The following is a 21,313-nucleotide window of genomic DNA, read 5'->3' on the forward strand; positions in this document are numbered from 1 at the left end:
AGAAAAAAACTCAGTTTATGGTCACAGTTTAGTTGTATGTGCACGAAGACTTCAATGATTATACGAAATGGTGTAAGTACATAGCAGGAAGTGCTATGGAATGTTTGCCCATACCAGTTTTCCTTGTTTTCGTTTTAGTGGTGAACACAAATAATAACAGATTGCAAGAAAATAAGCCTGATTTACACTGCCACTTTATCCCAGAGGGAATGTGACCCAGAGCAGGGAGGGGCTGAGCTCAGGAATGTGCCACCCTGACACATTGATTCCAGGACTCCCCTGGCCTCACCTGTATCTGAGCTATGGACAAAGTATGTTTGGGTGCCACAGAGGCTGATATTTGATTGCTCCACAGTCAGGAGGATGGCAGCTGGGGTGGCCAGGCTCTTCCCAAGGGGGTCTGGCATATACAAGCTTGAGAGTCCAGGGGGCTGGTCAGGAGGAGCTCTGGTGGGGCAGTGGTTAAGCACTTGGCTGCTAACCAAAAAGTTGACTGTTTGAACCCACCAGCCACTCCACGGGAGAAAGATGTGGTAGTCTGCTTCCATGAAGATTTACAGCCTTGGACACCCTAGGGAGGCAGTTCTACTCTGTCCTATAAAAGAAGGGTCACTATAAGTTGGAATCAACTTGACTGCCATGGGTTTGTGTTTGGTGGTGGGCCAAGGAAATGTCCTCTCCGTTCCACACCGAGTGTGTACATGGCTAGCGCCCTTCACAATTCAAAGGGGGTGGGTTGGAGGTCATGAATCAGACCATAAGGTTTATAAAGAATAAGCCAATGATGAGTCAGAACTGACTGGATGGCATCCAACAAAAACAATAAATTAGTGGCATGAGTTCTAAGAAGCATTAGAAGCTTTATAAAGATATACTTTCCTTGATAAATTAATTGGAGCCCTGGTGGTACAATGGTTAAGAGCTATCTATGGCTGCTAACCAAAAGGTTGGCAGTTTTGAATCCACCAGCTGCTCCTTGGAAACCTTATGGGGCAGTTGTACTCTGTCCTATAGGGTTGCTATGAATCAGGATCGACTCTGTGGCAACAGGATTGTTTTTTGTTTTTACAAATTAATTATAACATCTCTCTTCATTAGAGAATTACCTGATGATTTTTTAAATCCTCTTAAAATCTTGATTGAAGGGTGCCATGAAAGTGTTAAATATAATTATCATTATGTAACTCCTGGCTTCATAGCATATGGGATGCTAATACTGTAAAGGAGAAATAGTTCTTGACCATGTGTGTGATCCTTCGACTAGCATTAAAAAACTGCTTCAGGAAGAGCTTTGAGAGTATTCATTCCAAGTACCCTCACTCTAGAAAAACTTTATTAAAGATGGCAGTCTAGGTACTGTCTCCCAACAGTGTGGCAGGCAAGGAGAGGCCACCTTCAGCCTTTCTCATATTTTCCCATTCATTTGGGAGCCAAGAGCCATACTAATTGAAACAGACCTAACCAAACAACCCATTGCTGTCCAGTGGATTCTGACTCATGGTGACCCCATGTGTTACAGAGTAGAACTGCTCCATAGGGTTTTCTTGGCTGTGATCTTTATGGAGGAGGAGCCCTGGTGGTACACTGGTTAAAGTGCTTGACTGCTAACCTAAAGGTCAGTTGTTAGAACCCACCAGCAGCTCCTCTGGAGAAAGATGTGGCAATCTGCTTCCGTAAAGATTTGCAGCCTTGAAAACCCTATGGGGAAGTTCTGCTCTGTCCTACAGGGTCACTATGAGTCAGAATTGATTCAACAGCAACAGATTTGGCTTGCTTTAGCGTTAATCTTTATGGGAACAGATTGCCAGGGCTTTTCTTTGAGGAGCCGTTAGGTGGGTTCGAACCACCAACCTTTAAGTTAGTAGCTGATCACAAACTGCTTGTGCCACCCAGTCTCCTTGAAACATACCTATTGCCCTTTAAAGTTCATCATAAAATCTAGTATGTGGTTCTTAACTGTTTCTTCTACTCCATCTCAAACTTCTAAAGGATGCAACTCCCTCGGATCAGTAGGAGCAGCTCCTTGGGACAGTGACTTGGGGGAGGGGTGGCAAAGGAAAGAATCAATCAGCTTGGTGGGTGGGGATTCTGTTTTGAATCCTCCCTCCCCACAATTATCATAAATTCTCCAATTCTAATAGTAATTTACAACCTTTCTGGCAATTTGTACTTCTATCAACCTGGAAGAATTTATGTCTTGCCAGTGGAGTTTCTCTAACTTATTATTATTCTTAGGTGCTGTCGAGTCAATTCCAAATCATAGCCACCCTGTGTACAACAGAACGAAACACTGCCGGTCATGCAGCATCCTCACGATTGTTGTTAAGCTTGAGACCACTGTTGCAGCCACTGTGTCAATCCACATCATTGAGGGTCTTCCTCTTTTTCACTGACCCTCTGCTTTACCAAGCATGATGTCCTTCTCCAGGGAATGGTCCCTCCTGACAACATGCCCAAAGTATGTGAGACAAAGTCTTGCCATGCTTGCTAAAGGGAAAGGAAGAAATGATGAAGTAAAAGAGCTGAATAGAAGATTTCAAAGGGCAGCTCGAGAAAGTGAAATATGATAATGAAATGTGCAAAGACCTGGAGTTAGAAAATCAAAAAGGAAGAACATACTTGGCATTTCTCAAGCTGAAAGAACTGAAGAAAAAACTCAAGCCTCAAGTTGCAATATTGAAGGATTCTATGGGGAAAATATTAAACAATGCAGGAAGCATCAAAAGAAGACACAGAGTCACTGTACCAAAAAGAATTGGTCAACCATTTCAGGAGGTAGTATATGATCAAGAACCTATGGGACTGAAGGTAGAAGTCCAAGCTGCACTGAAAGCATTGGTGAAAAACAAGGCTCCAGAAATTGACCAATACCAACGGAGATATTTCAACAAATGGATGCTGTGACTGAGGTGCTCACTCCTCTCTGCTAAGAAATTTGAAAGACAGCCACCTGGCCAACCGATTGGAAGAGATCCATATTTGTGCCCATTCCCAAGAAAGGTGATCCAACAGAATGCGGAAATTATCGGACAGTATCATTAATATCACATGCAAGTAAAATTTTGCTGAAGATCATTCAAAAGTGGTTGCAGCATACACTGACAAGGAGCTGCCAGAAGTTCAAGTCGGATTCAGAAAGGACGCGGAACGTAATGAGGGCTATCATTGCCGATGTCAGATGGATCTTGGCTGAAAGCAGGGAATAGCAGAAAGACAATTACCTGTGTTTTACTGACCATGCAAAGGCATTTGACTGTGTGGATCATCACCAATTATGGATAACATTGTGAAGAATGAGAATTCCAGAACACTTAATTGTGCTCATGAGGAACCTGTACATAGACCAAGAGAGAGGCAGTCGTTTGACCAGAACAAGGGGATACTGTGTGGTTTAAAGTCAGGAAAGGTGTGCATCAGGGTTGTATCTTTTCACCATACTTCCGTCTAAAAAAATTTCTAACCCCACCGTCAATTACTGTTTTCGGTACTGCAAAATAGTATCTATGTTCCTGGGAACACTTGTCCTGTTCCATTTCCTTGTTATGTTTGTTTCTTTTGTTCTGAAAGTCTTAGAGGTGCAGACCAGGGTGACTGATGTGGCATTCCTTGCTAATGAAAGTGACTTTTGAGGCAGAAGACTTGTCTTCATGCCGGTAAAGAGTAAAACCCACTTGAGTTGCCACTGATTTTGATGCAAGTAGGGCTGGAGAAAGGAGCCCTGGTGCCGTTGTGGTTAAGAGCTTGGCTGCTAACCAGAAGATTGGTGGCTCCAACCTACCAGCCGCTCCTTGAGAGAAGGATGTGGCAGTCTGTTTCTGTAAAGATTTACAGCCTTGGGAACCCTGTGGAGCAGTTCTACTCTGTCCTATAGAGTCGCTATGAATCGAAATAAACTGGACACGCACCTAACAACAACAGGACTGGAGAGGCCCAGGGCAGACCTACTTTGGAGTAAGCTGGTGTTGTCTCAGTGTCTCCCCATGTGTGTCGGGGTGATGGCTGGTCTCCGCCCTCTCCATCCCATCGGCACTACCCTTCGCCTCCGTCTTGGCTGAACTGTGAATACAAGGCAGCGCTCCACGTATTGGCGCTCGGACCTCAAAGGGAGGCTGGTAGTGGCTTGGCAGGTGGGCAAGTAGCAGGGAGCTGGGTGGAGGACTGGGGCGGAGGCATCGTCGAGTGGCGTTGTCGGTAGCCAGTGGCAGTTCGGGGCAGGGGTGGCAGGGGCGGGGGCGCTGAGGCCTATCAGCCAATGAAGGGCGAGCAACTACTGGAGCGACTTGGTGACGTAAGGAGCGTTCTATTCGACCAGCGGTGGGCGGTTGCCACAGCTGGTTTAGGGCCCCGACTGTTAGGGCCCCTTGTCAGGAGGAGGCCGCCTCCCGGCTGGGGAGGAGAAGTCGCTGCCACCTTTGGCGGCCGCCGCGGTCCCCTGGGACTGGCTACTTCCTGGCGTCCATCCTTGGCAGAGTTTGGGCTCCCTCCTTCAGGTAAGGAGGGGTGGGGGCGGGGGGTTCCTGGGCTTGGCTGCATGGTGGGTTACACCCCGGGCTCCACCGGGACCTGGGGGCGTTGGCACTGCCCTTGTCAACTCGGCAGCCCCGAGCCCCCGGCCCGGTGCCTACACGTGGCAGGCGTGTGTGCGGGTGGCCGTGGCGCGCGCCCCAGCCTCCTGGGGCGGTGGTCCGCGGCGTGGCGGCGGCAGGGCGGGCCCCACAGCGGCCGCGCCCGGCCCCGGCCTCGGGCACCCCACGGGTGGCTGGGTCGTTGGTTCGCGGCGGATTATGATCTTTGTTCTCCCAGGCCCTGCTCCCCTTCCTGGTGTCACTTCTCCCGCTGGGCCGGTTGATCAGGAGGAGATTGTTTTCCAGGTTAGTTTCACACAAAGGAAGTGCTCTCTGCACCTTGGGGCCCCCTCCCCTGGCTCTAGCCTTAGGTGTGCTCCTTGCCCAGTGCATCTCCAGCTCTCCTTTTGTAGCCTTGCCCTCTCCAGCCCGGCAATGATCTCCAGTCCGTTCATACTTGTCCACCCGGCTGCAGGCTTCCGCCTCATTCTTGCCAGCGCGGGGCATGTGGTGGCAGTAAATAGAGGCCACAGCACCACACCTGAGAGGTGGAGAGGGGTGGCAGTTACTGAGAAAAACTGGGCCTGGCAATTCAGGATGCCAAGTAGAGATGATACTTAGGACCCTCTGGAATGGCTCAGAAAGCACCTTTATGACTTTTCGTAGCTGCTGCCATCTCTTCCCCCCACCCTCCCTGTGGCTATCCAACCATTCCGGAGTCCCTCCTGCTTAAGTCAGCCTTTTACCTAAAGGTCTGTGATGTGGTTTCATTAAGATTCCCACAAGTGTTTGGCTAGACCAACAAAATGGTTTCATTTGCCGGACTCAGGAAGTTACAGAGGGTTTGATTAGGGGAAATCTGTTTTGAGTAAATGTGATGTGTGTAAGTGTGGACAGAGTTCCTAGCCCTGCTAGAGGGTGACTTGGCCCCTGGAGGGATTCAAATTTGAGTGACTAATTGAAGAAAGATGGTGAAGAAGAAGGGGGGGGTGGGTTCTTAAGGACAGAAACTCTTATTATTTTTGTTGTTGTTGTGTGCCATCAAGTCCATTCTGACTCACAGCAACCCTATATGAAAGAGTAAAACTGCCCCACAGGGTTTCCCAGGCTGTAATCTTCGCAGGAGCAGGTTGCCAGGTCTTTTCCAGGGCTTCCAACTGGTTTAGTAAGGTTCAAATCCCTGCTGAGAATTTGCGTTTCTAACAAGTTCCCAGGAGATGCTAATGCTGCTGGTTAGGGACCAATTCTGAGAACCACTAGTAGAGCAGTGGTTCTCAAAATGTATTATACATAAGGATCACCTGGAGATCTTGTTAAAATGTAGATTCTGATTCAGTATGTCTAGGGTGGAAATGCAAACTCTCAGCAAGGGTTGGCACTGGAATGAAATAGGTTCGAAGCCCTGGTCTTTTCTCCCCTGGAGTGGCTGGTGCGTTCGAACCACCAACCTTTCAGTTAGCAGCGGAGCTCCTAACCATTGAGGCACTATTATTTTTAGAACCCTCTTAATGGTGATTGGAGAACAGTGTGGTCTAGTGGAAAGTGTACTAGACTGGGAGTCAGCAGTCATGTCTTCTCATCTCAGCTTTGCCATCGTGTGACCCTGGATAAGTTATTTCCTTTTTGGTCCTCAGTTTACTCATTTATAGGACAAAGTCATTGGGACCATCACCTATAAAATCCCTTCTGGTTTCAAGGTTCTATGATGATCAGAAGGAGCCCTGGTGGCACACAGGTTAAAGCGCTCGACTGCCAACCAAAAATGTCTGTGGTTCAAACTCACCAACTGCTCTGCAAGAGAAAGATGTGGCAGTCTGCTTCTATAAAGATTCCAGCCCTGGAAACCCTGTGGGGCAGTTCTACCCTGCCCTATATGGTTGCTATGAGTCGGAATTGACTTGACAGCAGTGGCTGTTTGGTTTTTATGGCGATCAGATCATCAGTGATTATATTGGAAGCATACGGATTTATTTAAAAAGAAATACTCCTTCTTTTAGGAAAAATCTTTAGCCTTTTCTCCTTTTAGAGGGGAAGCATGGATTGGAAATAAACTTTTCTCACTTGCCCACACCTGCCTCTTCAGGTGTTGCTCATTTTTCTGTCTCTGGGAAAGGAGGGTTGAAGTGCATTTTTCTTCGTGTCTCATATTGTTTTCTTTTTGTGCTTTTTCTTAGGGCAAGAAATTGGACATTTGATGATGTTTGACCCAGCGGCAGCAATAGTGAGCAACGTGATTTCCAAGCTGGGCTCAGTCTCTGGTTCTTCTGTGTTGTAGTCATCAAGCTCATTTTGAACCAGGAATTCCAATCATGTCTGTGATGGTGGTGAGAAAGAAGGTGACACGGAAATGGGAGAAACTCCCAGGCAGGAACACCTTCTGCTGTGATGGCCGTGTCATGATGGCCCGGCAGAAGGGCATCTTCTACCTGACCCTCTTCCTCATCCTGGGGACATGTACGCTCTTCTTCGCCTTTGAGTGAGTTGCCATTGAGTAGAGTTGCCTGATAACCGTTACTTTGGGTCCAGGGAGAGAACCTTCTTTTTAGCGAGTTTGTGGGTGGGCCTTGGATGGCTTTTGCTGTCCTATTGAGCAGTGTCTATAGATCATGCCACTGTGACTTCATTGCTTGCAGAGAAGTGTCGAGGGAAACCTTGATCTTCCTCAAACGACTAAGATCTTTGATACCAGTTTTATAGAACTGATTTGGAGCTATCCCTGGCAAACTTGGGAAATAAGAGGGTTGGTCTTTATATTATACACCTCCTTTTTTAATATGTCTTTTTCTCCCCTCTGGTCTCCTAGGAGCTTAAACTGCTTCTTCCTTACCCCTCACAGGCCTAGACCTCACTGTAATAACTCCACCCAAATATACTCACCTATTCTGTTATTCTGTGCCCTATTTCCTTAGGGCTCAGCTCTCAGCTAGCTGTTAATTGAAAAGCCAACTAAATTGGGAACCTACAGACTGGGGTTGCCCCCTCAGCTGTGCCGCAAACTAGCTGTGTGCCTGGCACATATGTGCTTATTAAATGTAAGGTGCTCTTTCCTCCCCTCAAAATCGCTCAACAGAATCAGCTCTCTAGTCTGTGTATGCCTGATACTGGCTTTGGAGTTCTTTTTTCCATGAAGTAATAACCAATAGTAGAGTCACTGTTTGAAATCCTTGTAGGTCACTTCTCAAGGGAGGTGGCCAGTGTGGATTCTAGGGTACTGTGGCATGATGACAGGATGTGCTGAGAATGCTGTACACTCTAGAGATGGGAGCAATGCTAATTGTTTGGGGATTACCGTGAGGAGGGCCTTGAGGAGCCACGTGGTGTGTGTGTCGACTGCGAGCCATGCCTGATACCAGCCTGCTATAGTTCATGTACACAGGTGACCTGGAAATGGAGTTCCTATGCTGGGGCATGGCTGTGGCAGGTGGGAGGTGGCCACTTGGCCAGGCTTTGTAGATAATTAGAATGAGCTCTGGTCTCTGGGGGAATCATTTGTGTCCTTCCTCTGTAAGGGCTTCAGACTTTTCCAGTGCATCAAGAGTGAATTTCGGGCTGCTTTGCCAGACTTTTTGATGATTGCAGCTTGAGTAATAGGAGTAAGGGCAGAGGAGCTCTTTGTTCAGGGCCCTTGGGCTGCTGCTGCTTATGTGAAGCATTTGGCAAAGTCAGGCAGGTTGCCGAAGGCTTCTTAGCTGGGTTCCAGTCTGAGTTTCATGGCTGAGAGCATATGTGTGTACTTGTGTGTGGGACAGGTGAGCACGTGCAGCCAGGCAGGCAGATGCCTAACATTTAAAACAAAGTCTCCCTCCCCTCCCGCTTCTCACCAAGTTTGCTTTGCTTTGTTCCTGTCTCACCTCTCTTGGAATTACAGAGCTGAACTCTGCTCTTTGTCATTCTTCCTGGCTTTTGCTCCTTCCCTTGCTGAATCACTAGCTCTTTTTGTTGTCCCTCCCCCGTCCATGGTTAAATTTTTCTATGGTTGGAACCGTTCAAAACAGAGATAAGACTTGTTTCCAGGCACCGAGTGAGTTGGTAGTTCTGGACCCAGGAAACCTCTGGTTTGGCCATGGGAACTTGAAATCGGACGCTATTGGCATTTGGCCCTTTTTGTGTCTAGGAGCCAGAAAAGAGCCTGATTTGGATCTGTTCCCCTTAGGCCCCGGAAGGCCTCTGAAGAAGACTGCCTGTAGGATGAAGCTTATAATTAGCCAAGTTACTCTTTGACAGGCAGGTTAAGTCTTCTGAGATAACATTTTCCCCCAAGTTATTTCTTGCACTTACACCTCAGGTATGAAAGGTAAAGTTTGTAAACTTCCCAGAGTTCCAGCTGTCTGTATGGTAGAGTAAATATTTTTGAAGGAGGGCTTGGAGAGGGAGTCGCAGGAGGAGGAGGAGGGGAGAAGGAAGTTAATATGTTCACTGAGAAGTGGAATGGGGAAGTAGAAATCTGACCAAAGAAGAGAGGGCCCTGGTAATGAGTCCTTTTTACTGAGAATGGTGAAATCTGTGTTTGTGAATGTGCATTTGTGTGTATGTATGTGTCTGTTGTCATATACAGACACAGATTCTCTAGGTGGTGGCTGCCTTGTGCTTAGCCAGTGACAGACCACACAAGAGAGACCAGCATGTCTCTAAGGGACTGAGTCTCTCTCTGGTCAATATTTTTCTTTGTATCAGCCACACAGTGGGGGGTAGGGTTTGGGGGATAGAGTTTAGGTTCCTTGGTTACTGGTGAGGCCTCAGGAGAGATAGCAGGTTGAATACTTAAAACAAAAGGCTATCCATCCAGTAACTATTTAGCTCCATATTGTTAGAAGTGTCTCAGAAGAAACTGGGTGGCCATATCTCAGGGCTGCTGTCATAGAGTGAATTCTTGCCCAGCATGGGAAATTGGGCTACATTATCGCTTAAGCCTCTTGCAGCTCTGAGAAACTATGAAATTCTGTATAACTCTGTTCACATCTGAAAGACTCAAACACTACACCCTCCCCCCACCAAAACAAAGAAAGAAAGCAAAAAAGTGAGTATGGAAGATTACCAATAAGTAGCTCAATGTGTTTAAATTTAAAAGCAGAGTGAAAATCATACGGTGCTTTAAAAAAATAAGATTTTCTGATTTATTCTTAGCATGAGGTGCTGAGGAAATGTGAGTGCACATACCATGGAGCACACGAACCATTTTTAGGCCTCTCTGCCCAAACCCTGCCCAGCTTGTGTAATGGACACACAGTCACTAGCTTGGTCGGGAATGTCAGGACACTATAGCAGAGTGACAGTGACAACCTGTGAGCTGTCCAGCTACTGAAAGGCTACTGTGGTCTTTTTTCAAACTCCACTTCCTGATAAAAGTATGGTCCTGGGGAAAGGACCAAGTATACTGTCTTCTAGAATTGGCTTTCTAGCTTTTTTTTTTTTGGAAACTTTGTGGCCAGATCACTAGTGGGGCCAAGTTCCTCAGACATATTTTGGCCCAAGAATGACTTTGCGAGTCTTGACCCCTGAAATAGAAGCAGCTTGGTGCTGTGATTCGTGCTTATTCTATCACTGTGCAAAATACAGAGGAAATCATATCAAGAAAGTGTCAGACCTGTCTCTGTCAGACTGATCCTCATGGGTGCCTTTGATGTTCATATTGGCAGAGGAGTCATCGAATTGGATGAACTTTCAAAGCTTTGTAGCACTGCTTAGTAAGTGTTGCACTTCTCATAGCCTATTCAAATTCTACCTCTTCCAAGTTCCTTCTTGAGTCTTCCTTCATGAAATCTTTCCAGTAATTTCCGCATTCACAGGATTAATTAGATATACCACCCATTTAAACAAATAATCATATGACATTACTTATATTTCTGAATTCTGTTGTTATTTTACATTTCACTGGTTTTTGTCTCCAACAGCTAGATGTGGGCTCTTTTAAGGTCAGATACTATCTCCTATGTCTTTATAGCTCCCGCGATGCCTTCCACCAGGCCTTACCTAGAGTAGGTAGTCAGTAAATGTTGCTGGATTTACATATTCTGGGTGTACTTAGAATTTAACAGTCTTGACTCACAGAATCATAGAATGATAGAGCTGGGAGGGCCTTTGGAGACTCTCCCTTCCATTTTGCAGGTGAAGAAACTGGGCCCACAGAAGGAGGTTTCTTCATCAATATCAAGTTGTCCCACTAATGTCTATATGACACTGCCTTTCATCTCATCATTACCTTTTGAATATGTGCAAAATGCCAGATGCGAGCCTAGCATATTCCAGGTTTTTGCTAGACAGTGTTTGTGTTTCCTGGTGGCATCTGGGTTATTTGGGCCTCCCAAGCTCATGCTTCTAGGAAAATGAAGGCATCTTTGTGGAAAACCAAGAGCATTCTGGCATGGCATTCTGGTTGGTTACCTTGCAGGAACAGGGAAGTCCATGTCTAAATGTGAACTTAGAAAGTAAGCAGCTTTGAGAGTTAACAAGGGACCATTGCCTCTGTGGCCACTCCTAGTCCCTGCTGCCAGGATGAGGATGGCCTGGAGAAAAATCACTCCACGTGTGCTCTCTACCTTGTTCCTCCACGTGTGATCTTGATGAAAGGGGACACCATGTCCTTGCGGACAGATGGAATAGAAAAGGCAGATCTGACCCTCCAAACTGATGAGGTTTGAGGAGACATAGAGCTAGGTGGACCAAAGCCCAACTTTGACACAACAGAATATTAAAAACCCAATTCTTAGGTGAGATTGGAAAGAGGGAAAAAGTGACTTTATCATGAGCTCTAACAACGAGAGCATTCTCTGGAGAATTGCTATCTGGAAGTCAGCCTTGTGCTTCATGTAGCCTCAGATTCTGCCTGTGACTTGGTCAGCCAAATGCCAGTTTTAGAAAGGCACAGTGCTTTTGATATCAATCTGTTACAGTACGTAGCTAAACTCAACTTCCTGATAAAGCACGTTCCCTATGAAAGTGTTGGGTTACGTCTCCTGAACAGTTTGCTTCCCTTTAATAATTCTTTACAGTTCTATCATTCAGAATTTTTCTGTATATTTTCAGCCTGTACTACCTTTTGTGGTAATGAGTTTTACACTGTCGGTCTCCACTGAATACATCTGCCATCTTTTGAGAAAGAGTTTTAATTGAGTATAGTGATCCTCTATTTTGGGAACGGCGAGCACAAAGAACAGGGATGTCCCCCAGCATGCTGACATCAGTTGAGATGTTTATTGAGGGAGAAAAGAGGCCTCCTAAATCTTCCTCCTCAGAGATGCCAGAGCTGGTATTGTGCTTAAGAACAAAGGAAGCACCTTATGCCTCTTGCAATAGCAAGAAGCTGGCTCATTCAGGGTAATTAGTGAGATGTTTCTGGACTGGAACAATGAGAAGGCAGGAACCTTATGATAATGATTGGATAAGGCCAGTTAATAGAGGGCCTCTAATGCTGGCCCGTGGAGTTTGGAGCAGCAGGGAACTGTTCTAAGTGCCTGAGCAGGAGCATATTATAATACCCTCTGGAATTTGGCAACTACTGAGCAGGTTTGTCTGGATAGAGATTTTGAATCTCTTCTGTGAGAAAATGAATCATCACCTCAGAATTGAAAATGTCCTTGTTTGATTCATTTTTGCTCCATTGCCACCGGATCAAAACAGGCTTGTGCACTTTCCTCTGACCTTCACATAGCAGCCAATTTGGAGGCTGATACTCAACTAGGTTTCTAGTGTCCAAGAAAACTTTTCCTCTCTGCAGACTGTGAGTATCATCAGAAGAACTTTGAAGCAGTCGTATGGGTGATTCTACATGTTTACTTTGCTCTAGAGGTAGGTAGTATGTAAGAGGACAGACAGCCATAATATCACGGAGGACTTAGATCAAAGGCTGTTTCTATCACGTAGGGCCAAAGGTTCTCATGGGGCTCTGATCCTTGGGCCTTCCTGCTGTTCCTAGTGTAGCTCTTCTTTAGAGCCATCCTTAACAGCTATAACTGGAGCAGTTTCAAGCAGTCACCAGATCCCCAAGAGAGTTCTTCTCTGACCAGTTACAGTCAGTCCTAAGAGTCTGAATCACCGTTCAAACACTTGCGTATTGGCCTCATCTTATTCGTTAGCTGTTTTATGTGTTAGTTATGTTTCCCCCAACAAAATCAACTCTGATTTCTCTTGTTCTTTTGTTAGGCCCATAAATACTCATTGGTTGATTGATAGCACTAATAAAAGAACAAAGGAAAAAAACATACAAAGAAAGCTTATTAGGGAGACTTAGAAGCAGAGTATTTTATAGACCACCAATCCAAGCTGCCAGTCTTTTTTTTTTTTTTTTTTTGGCGTGACTTGAAGTCTCTGTCATTATCGTTATCCCTCTCATGAGCTAGCATGCTGGGGATGGGGGATGGGACGTGACACACCAGCCCAGCCTGGCACTGCTGGTTACAGCTAGTCAGTACCACCATGTGGCCCATGGAGACATGTGGGAGTCCAGTCATCTAGCCCAGCTACGGCAGCCTGAGGCCAGTCAAGAAGTTGGTAGAGGATGGCTTAAAATGATGACATCTCTTCAGGTGGCAGAAATGAAGACTTAGTGGGAACATGATTGCATTTGTAAAATTACAAGGGAGAAAAGAAACATCTAACCCCCTGGAAGGAGGAAGCTTCTTGGTACTTTGAAAACAAAGGAGAGCTCTGTGTCAAGAAATGTATAAAAAACCAAAACCAAACCCATTGTCATTGAGTCCATTCTGATTCATAGCAACCCTCTAGGATAGAGTAGAACTGCCCCATACGGTTTCCAAAGAGTGGCTGGTGGATTTGAACTGCCGACCTTTTGGTTAGCAGCCGAACTCTTAACCACTGTGTCACCAGGGCTCCAAGAAGAGTATGGATATCATTATTCAAAGAAATGATACAGACGGAAAGTACTAAGGGATATGAAAAACAGTTGACTGCATTTGTGGCTGACAAATCCAGTTGTTCACTGTGACAAATTAGTGATCTTTGCGGCTGACTTTTGAGGTCAATATTGGCAATGACCACCAAATTATCACATAACTTATTCCTGTCCCAGCTTATTGCAATTACAAGGCTAACCTGGGGGAGGCATTTCTGATCATAAGTAGTAAAGACAGACACTGGCTTGTAGTTCACAATAGTCTCAGCTGCTGGCTTTCTGAATTCCCTCTTACTTAGAGTAGAAAGGCCTGCTGGTCCCACATCTGCCTTCCCAGCCACACCCACTCACTAGTGACAACTGGCTGCCAGCAGCCTCATCTTTGGAGAACAAGACAATGGGCCTGTTGTGCACTTGTTGACATACAGAGTGGATTGTTTTAGCAGGTGCAGAAGATAGTCTGTGTGGAGATTACAGAGTCCTTTATCCTTGGTGGTGTCGCGTAATTCAAATCTAAGTTGTCCTTTGTGTGGCCTTACAAGCAGGTGTTGGAACTGGATTGAGTTAAGCTTGGGTCCTTCTGTGCACGGGGGCAGCGTTAATTTTGGTTTTCTGTGGTTGTTCTGCTCTCTCTCCAGCCTTTTTCCCTTTAATCCAAAAAGTTTAAACTCCTTTCCGTGGCCAATCAGATAGCTCTGATTTTTCTAAGACATTTGATTGGAGACTGTAGACACAGGGCAGTTTGAAGCCTGGAATCCTTCTTTGTTTCCAAAGTGAGCTTAATGATGGGCAGTGACGAGAAAGATAGCTGTTTTCTGTTAGTGCAGTAATTTCATTCGGCTTGTTCATGAAGTGGAGCCTCATGTTTCCCCTGTGTCCTTTGGGTCTCTGATAAGTGGAGGTCACATTCATTTCTGAATTCAATTCTTGATTATATGTACCAGTGAAGTGGAATGATGGAAAAGAGGATACTCCACAAGCTAGTGATATGCCAGAACCATAATTACCCTGAACTCAGCTAGCCAGAGTCTTCAATTCTTGGAATTTTTTCTCCTACCCTTGGCTTTTAGGAGAAGGAAGTAACTCATTAAAAAAAGTAACCTTAAAAAAAAAAAACTAAGCTAAGACCAAGGATTTTGTTTAAAAACAAACAAGCAAGCAAGCAAACAAAACAGCCCCGAGAATCATCTTCCAGTTTCAACACATGCGTTCCTCTTCATAATAAACTGCTTAGCCTAATATTACAGTTGGCTTGCGTCCCCTCATGCAGTTGTGTGTGTGGTAGGGAGGCAGGGGTAGGATCCCATGGGGGTTGTTCTAAAACTGCAGCGAATATACAAACCAGGGTTAACCGTTTGCTCTGAACGCACAGCAGCTTGCTTAATCTCCATGTTGATGAGGTAAGCCTTTTTCCTTAGCTTACTTTCTCTGCTCTCCCTTTGGTCCTTGTTCATCCACTTACAGTCAGCCTCCAAGAGAAGATCTCTGTTTTGAAGGAGAAAATGTGCCGCAGGAGGAGGAGAATAAAAATAGGCCAGTGATAACTGTCATCACATATTCCCATTTACTTGGTTTGAAACACAGTTCAAATCAACAAGTATTTGTTGATACCTTCTTTGTTCCCACACTTGTATTAGGCTCTGGGAGCTAGAGAATCACAATAATAATGTTAACAGCTACATTTACTTAGCATTTACTATGTGTCAAGCTCAGTTCTAAGTGCTTTATTGACACTAACACACAATCCACAAAACCCCGTGGAGTATTATTATTATCTGCATTTTACAGATAAGGAGACTGAGGTTAGCTAACTTGCCCAAGCTCACACACTAGGAGCTAGTAGAGTCAGAATTCAAACCCAAGCAATCCTGCTCCCATAAGGTAAGGTTCCTTCTCTTATGAAGCTCACAGGCCAGTTGGGGGAGATGAGTTCAACACATTGAGGAACAGCTAGAAAACAATACAAGGCTCTGGCAGTGAGGGCTACAGGGGGTAGAGAGGGAGAGATTAATGCAGTCTACAACTTATGATAGGCCTTTTGGAGGAGGCAAGACCTCTCTAAGTCTCAGATTCTTTAACTATCAGATGGGTATAATAGATGGTACCTCATAGACTTAATGTGAGAAATGCATGAGGTAATGCATATAGAGAGCTTAGTGCAGTGCCTGGCATATGGCGAGTGCTCAGTATGTTGTAGTTGCCGTGATGACGATGGCGGGACTGATACCTCCAGGACCTGAAAGATGAGTGGAGTTGGGATATACCAAGAGGAAGAGGAATGGCCTTCCAGGTGAATTATGAGGAAAGGGTGGGAGTGAATCTGATGTTGGGAAGGAGATACAGTTTTCTTTTTTTCCTTGCTTATGGTCATTAGTCACTTACCGTTGTTGTTGTTAGTTACTGTTGAGTCAGCCCCCAATTTGTAGAGACCTCGTGAGCAATAAAATCCTGCCGGATTCTGTGCCATCCCCGTGATGGGTTGTAGAACAGACCATTGTGATCCATAGAGTTTTCATTTTTGGAAGTAGATCACCAGGCCTTTCTTCCTAGTCTGTCTTAGTCTGGAACCTCTACTGAAACCTGTTCAGCATTGTAGTAACATGCAAGCCACCACTAACAGACAGGTGGTGGCCATGCATGAGATGCATTGTCTAGGAATTGAACCTGGAGTCTCCTGCATGGAAAGCAAGAATTCTACCACCAAACCACCACTGCCTCATAGTCACCTACTAAACAAGGAAAAAACCAAACCCATTGTCGTTGAGCCAATTCTGACTCATAGCCATCCCAAAGGTCAGAGTAGAACTGCCCCAAAGGGTTTCCAAGGCTGTAATCTTTATGGAAGCAGACTGCCACATCTTTCTCCTGCTGAGTGGCTGGTGGGTTTGAACTGCCGACCTTTCAGTTAGCAGCCAAGTGCTTAACCACTGTACCACCAGGGCTCCTAGTCACTTACTTGCTGAGTTAATTGAGGGGAGAAGAGGAATGGATGTTTCAAAGTCAATTCACAGCCTTAAAGCTTTTAAATTAGCCTTGAAGCATGCTGAGATACCTGCTGCACTGTGACCCTGCCCATGACTGGGCCTCACCTTTGCTTCCTCCCCATGGAGCTCAGGCCTAATGCCAGATGAGTGGACATGGAAAATCCTAGACATTCCCACCCAGAGTGAGTTTGACCTGTGACGCTTATAGGTCTGAACCTTCCCCGAGGCAGAGAGGAAATGTGGCTCCCAGCAGGCTGATGGGAAGGACTGGGCTTGGGGGTGAGGGAGGTCCCTTGAGGCTGTCTTCAGTATGTTATAGGTGGCATCAATCAATCAAGTATTTGTTGAGCTCCTACTATGTGCAGAAACATATGCTGGGAATTGTGAGTGATTCATGAGAAATAAAACATGGCCCCTGCCCTTGAGGCACTGTTGATTTTGTTGTGGAGACCAGATTGACATTCTTGCAACAATTAGAGATCAATGTCCAAAACCCCAAATCAAACCCATCGGTGCTGAGCCTATTCCAACTCATAGTGACCCTATAGGACAGAGTAGAACTGGCCCGTAGGGTTTCCAAGGCTGTAATCTTTATGGGAGCAGACTGCTACATCTTTCTCCTATGGGGTGGCTGTTGGGTTTGAATTGCTGACCTTTTGGTTAGCAGCCGAGCATTTAACCATTGTGCTACCAGGGCTCAGAGATCAATGTAGGGTAAGTATAATTAAATGTTAACTGCTGGTTTTCTTTAGGTGCCGCTACCTGGCTGTTCAGCTGTCTCCTGCCATCCCTGTGTTTGCTGCCATGCTTTTCCTTTTCTCCATGGCTACATTGTTGAGGACCAGCTTTAGTGACCCTGGCGTGATTCCTCGGGCCCTGCCAGATGAAGCAGCATTCATAGAGATGGAGATAGGTGAGTTTCTCAAACAGCTGGCAAGCTGCCGTGTTGTGGGTGGCCTTGATCAGTAAGGGAAGGAATTCAGAATAGTAGTTACAGATTAACAATCACTTCTAGCCTTTCCCTCTGAGATCCTGAATCTGAGATCATAACCATGCTGTGAATTGGGTAAGGTAGGTGTAGCAAGATTCTAAAGTCATGTACTTCATTCTTCTCTGCGGTGGGTTGCATTTCAGGAGGGATTTGTTATCAAGAGCCTGCTGTATTGTTCCTAACAGGATGATTTTTAAAAATTTTTGGGGGGGTCACCAACCCCTTTGAGATTTTGATGAAAGCTGTCAACTGTCTTCCCCCCAAAATATTCTTGTCTGCATGCTTATACACACAATTTGGGGCATAACTTCAGGAATTCATAGATCTTCTGCAGCTCATTCATGGCCCACCCCAATCAAGAATTCCTGCTTTAGGGGAACACGGAAGGTGAAAGGGGAGCAGCTGTTATGCCAGGAGCCACAAGAATTCTAGGAGGAATAAAGGAAGCAATTATATAGGAGCAGTACAGGGCAGTTTGCGCCTCAGGGTAGGAATCTTTGGGGCATAGATAAGGTGTTACACTACCCAGAGCCGGGGTTTCTTCAGGACTTAAAGCAGAACATCCTAGGGCTAAAGAAGGAGGGATTCTGGGAGCTAACACTGGAAGAGAAGGTTATGATGCCAATACTAAAAGGGACTCTGAGTCCACCAGATCCAACACCAGTGTCTACCTAAATTGTTCTCAAGTTAGGTACCCAAGTAGCTTGGCTCAGCATCCGAGCCAGATGGAATTAAAGAAAGGGACCCGGGACTTGTAAGACTAAGAAGTTCTGCCAAGGAATCAATCTGTGGCTGGCCTTTAGTTCTTTGACGGTACTTTGAAGGCTTCTATGCTTTGTATTTCTTTTGTTTATTTTGGCTGTGTTTTCCCCCTAGCTTCTTAGTGGATTTCTTTTTGAGAAATTCTAGCCAGGGGTTCAGAGGGAGGGGGGAGGGCTGAACAGGTGGAGCACAGGGCATTTTTAGGGCAGCGAAACTGTTCTGTATGACATTGTAATTGTGGATAGATGACATCAGTCATTTGTCAACAACCCAGGTGACTGTACAACACAAAGAGTGAACCCTAATGTAAACTATGGAGTTAATAACAATGCATCAGTGTCAATGGGTTCATCAGTTGGAACAAATGTACCACAGGAATACAAGATGTTCATAGGACAAACAGTGGACAGGTGGGAGGGGATATGTTGGAGTTCTTTTTCTATAAACCTATTAAAAAAATAATGATATGAAAAAAAATTCTAGCCTCTCTTAGTTGAGCAAGCGAGCCCTGGTGGTGCAGTGGTCAAAGTGCTCACTGTTAACTGAAAGGTTGGCAGTTTGAACCCACCAACTGCTCCGTAAGAGAAAGATGAGGCAGTCTGCTTCTGTAAAGATGACAGCCTTGGAAACCCTATGGGACAGCTCTACTCTGTCCTGCAGGGGCACTATGAGTTGGAATCAAGTGGACGGCAGTGGGTTTGTTTGGTTAATTGAGCAGAGGGAAAATTGGCTTGTGCACGTCTGAACTAGAACTCTTTAGGGGTGGGGTGAGGGTGGGACTAATGGGAAGAAAGCAGAGGCTAGATGTGTTGGCACAGCTGGAGTTCTGGGGAGACCTGATAGTGAGGGAGAGTTGTGATTGCTACTTTTTCTCCACCTGGATTATTCTTTTATAGTCACCTTCCCAGTCATGTATAGAGAAACTGAGGGCCAAGCTCGTGCTTTGATGAGTTTCCTGCATCCCCCGGTAGGTTGCCGACAAGCTTCGCTCTTTGGGCCAGATCACTGAACTGGGGACCCAGACTCTCGTAATTCTGTTGTGACCTCTGCATTTACACGTTTCTGGAGTTCATACCTATGTTTATCTTAGCAAGTTTTTATCAACTTGTATTCAGCCTGTACTGGGTCTGTTGTCGATGGGGGCTGACCCATAAACCCATTGCCATCGAGTCGATTCCGACTCATAGTGACCCTATAGGACAGAGTAGAACTGCCCCATAGAGTTTCCAAGGAGCACCTGGTGGATTCGAACTGCTGACCTCTTGGTTAGCTAGCTGTAGCACTTAACCACTATGCCACCAGGGTTTCTGATGGGGGCTGGGAGGTGGGAAAAGAAGAAGACACATGATTTCCTTGCCTCATAGCTCCTGGGGCGGGGGAGGGTGAACCATGAACTCTTTCCCAGGTGTCCTTATTTGAAGCATATGCAAAGGAATCTTAAGGTGGCATGCTTGTACTTCCATCACCTCTCATGAATAGCTGTCGCCATCCTTTTCAGATGTGTGGCACACTGTTATTGTTTGATTTCACAGCATCCACCCCCCTCCTCAAAAAAAGGAAAAATGTTCCATATGGCAGATATTTTTAAAATCAAAGCGAATCAAAAAAATTCTGTTTTTAGAAATATACTGCACAGTGAGGATGCAGCGAGACAGGCACTCTCATCTGCTGCAGAGGGGCGTGCCTGCAAATTGCTACAATCTGTTGGGGAAGCAATTTGGCAATAAGTCATTTGGGCTTTGAGGGTTCATATCCTTTGACCCAATAATTCTACTTCTTTAAGGACTTAGCCTAAAGGAAATAATCAGAGATTTACATAAATTACTGTAGAAGGATTTTTATTGCATCATTTTGTCTTTCTTTTTAATAAGGGCATGGCTATTTTAATGCCAGCAACTTCATATATTACTGCTCAGACTTCAACAGGCTTTTTTTCCTCCTTCTGTTTTAGAAATTAATTTTAACACATGAATCTATTTTTGGAGAAGGAAGGAGGGGATGGGGTTGGGATGGTTGGTGATCAAAAGGAATTTCAACTTTATCTGTAATGGGTTTTTTTTTTAACATTTTATTGTGCTTTAGGTGAAGGTTTACACAGCAAATTAGTTTTCCATTCAGTAATTTATAATTTATATATATACAAGCTGTTCCGTGGCACTGGTTGCAATCCCTGCAATGTGTCAACACTCTCCCCATTACCATCTTGAGTTCCCCATTTCCATTCATCCTGTTTTCCTGCCTTCTCATATTTGCTTTTGGGCAGATGTTGTCCTTCTGTTGTCATATAGATGATTGTCCTAAGGAGCGCTTTCCTCACGGGTATTATTGTTTATTTCATAGGGCTGTCTATCATTTGGGTGAAAGGTTACCTTCAGGAGTGACTTCAGTTCCAAATTAGAAGGGTATCTAAGGGCCATAGTCTCAGGGATTCCTCCAGTCTCTATTGGACCAGTAAGTCTGATCTTTTTTATGAATTTCAGTTTTGTTCTACATTTTTTTCCCACTCTAACCAGGACCTTCTATTATGATCACAGTCAGAGCGGTTAGTAATGGTAGCCAGGCACCATCTGGTTCTTCTGGTCTCAGGTTAGTGGAGGCTGTGGTTTCTGTGGTCCTTTAGTCCTTTGGACTAATTGATTTCTTGACTGTTTGGTTTTCTTGACTCTCCTTTGCTCCAGATGGAAAGAGACCAACAGTTGTATCTTAGATGGCTCCTCACAAGCGTTTAAGACCCCAGATGCTATTCGCCAAAGCAGGATGTAGAACATTGTCTTTATGAACTATGTTATGCCAATTGAGCTAGATGTTTCCCAAGATTATGGTCCTTAGCCTTCAAGCCCAGTAGCTCAGTCCCCAGAGGTGTTTGGCTATGTCTAGGAAGTTTCCATGACTGTGCCCCCTGTGTGGTCTATTATATATATATATGAATATACATGCAGCACGTACAAATATGTATGTAGAAATATCCATAGCCAAATCTATATATGCACGTGGATGTACTCCCATACATCCTCCCACACCTTGTAGGATTGTCTGTTATAGTATTTACTGTAGTTGCTTTTTAGACTTGCGTACCTCTCAGTGTCTTCCCCCTGCTGTGGTCATGTTGTGCTGACTTACTGTATATTGCATATTGCCTTTCCCTTCACCAGAATTAACACAT

At 45.3% G+C, this 21,313-nt stretch overlaps 1 protein-coding gene across 2 annotated transcripts in view; it reads left to right on the forward strand.

Moving 5' to 3' along the window:
- Positions 1–4,294: 4,294 nt before the first annotated feature.
- Positions 4,295–21,313, forward strand: part of ZDHHC9 (zinc finger DHHC-type palmitoyltransferase 9) — a 35,830-nt gene continuing 18,811 nt past the window's right edge. The window contains exons 1-4 of one of the 2 annotated variants that reach the window (XM_049872366.1): positions 4,295–4,490; positions 4,804–4,871; positions 6,740–7,041; positions 17,150–17,310. In XM_049872366.1, the coding sequence (XP_049728323.1) occupies positions 6,875–7,041; positions 17,150–17,310 (328 nt within the window). In that variant the 5' untranslated portion in view covers positions 4,295–4,490; positions 4,804–4,871; positions 6,740–6,874. The remainder of the gene's footprint in view (positions 4,491–4,803; positions 4,872–6,739; positions 7,042–17,149; positions 17,311–21,313) is intronic. The other variant, XM_049872367.1, reaches the window with a different exon arrangement.

Source organism: Elephas maximus, chromosome X, assembly GCF_024166365.1.
Source record: "Elephas maximus indicus isolate mEleMax1 chromosome X, mEleMax1 primary haplotype, whole genome shotgun sequence".
Classification (NCBI taxonomy): domain Eukaryota; kingdom Metazoa; phylum Chordata; class Mammalia; order Proboscidea; family Elephantidae; genus Elephas; species Elephas maximus.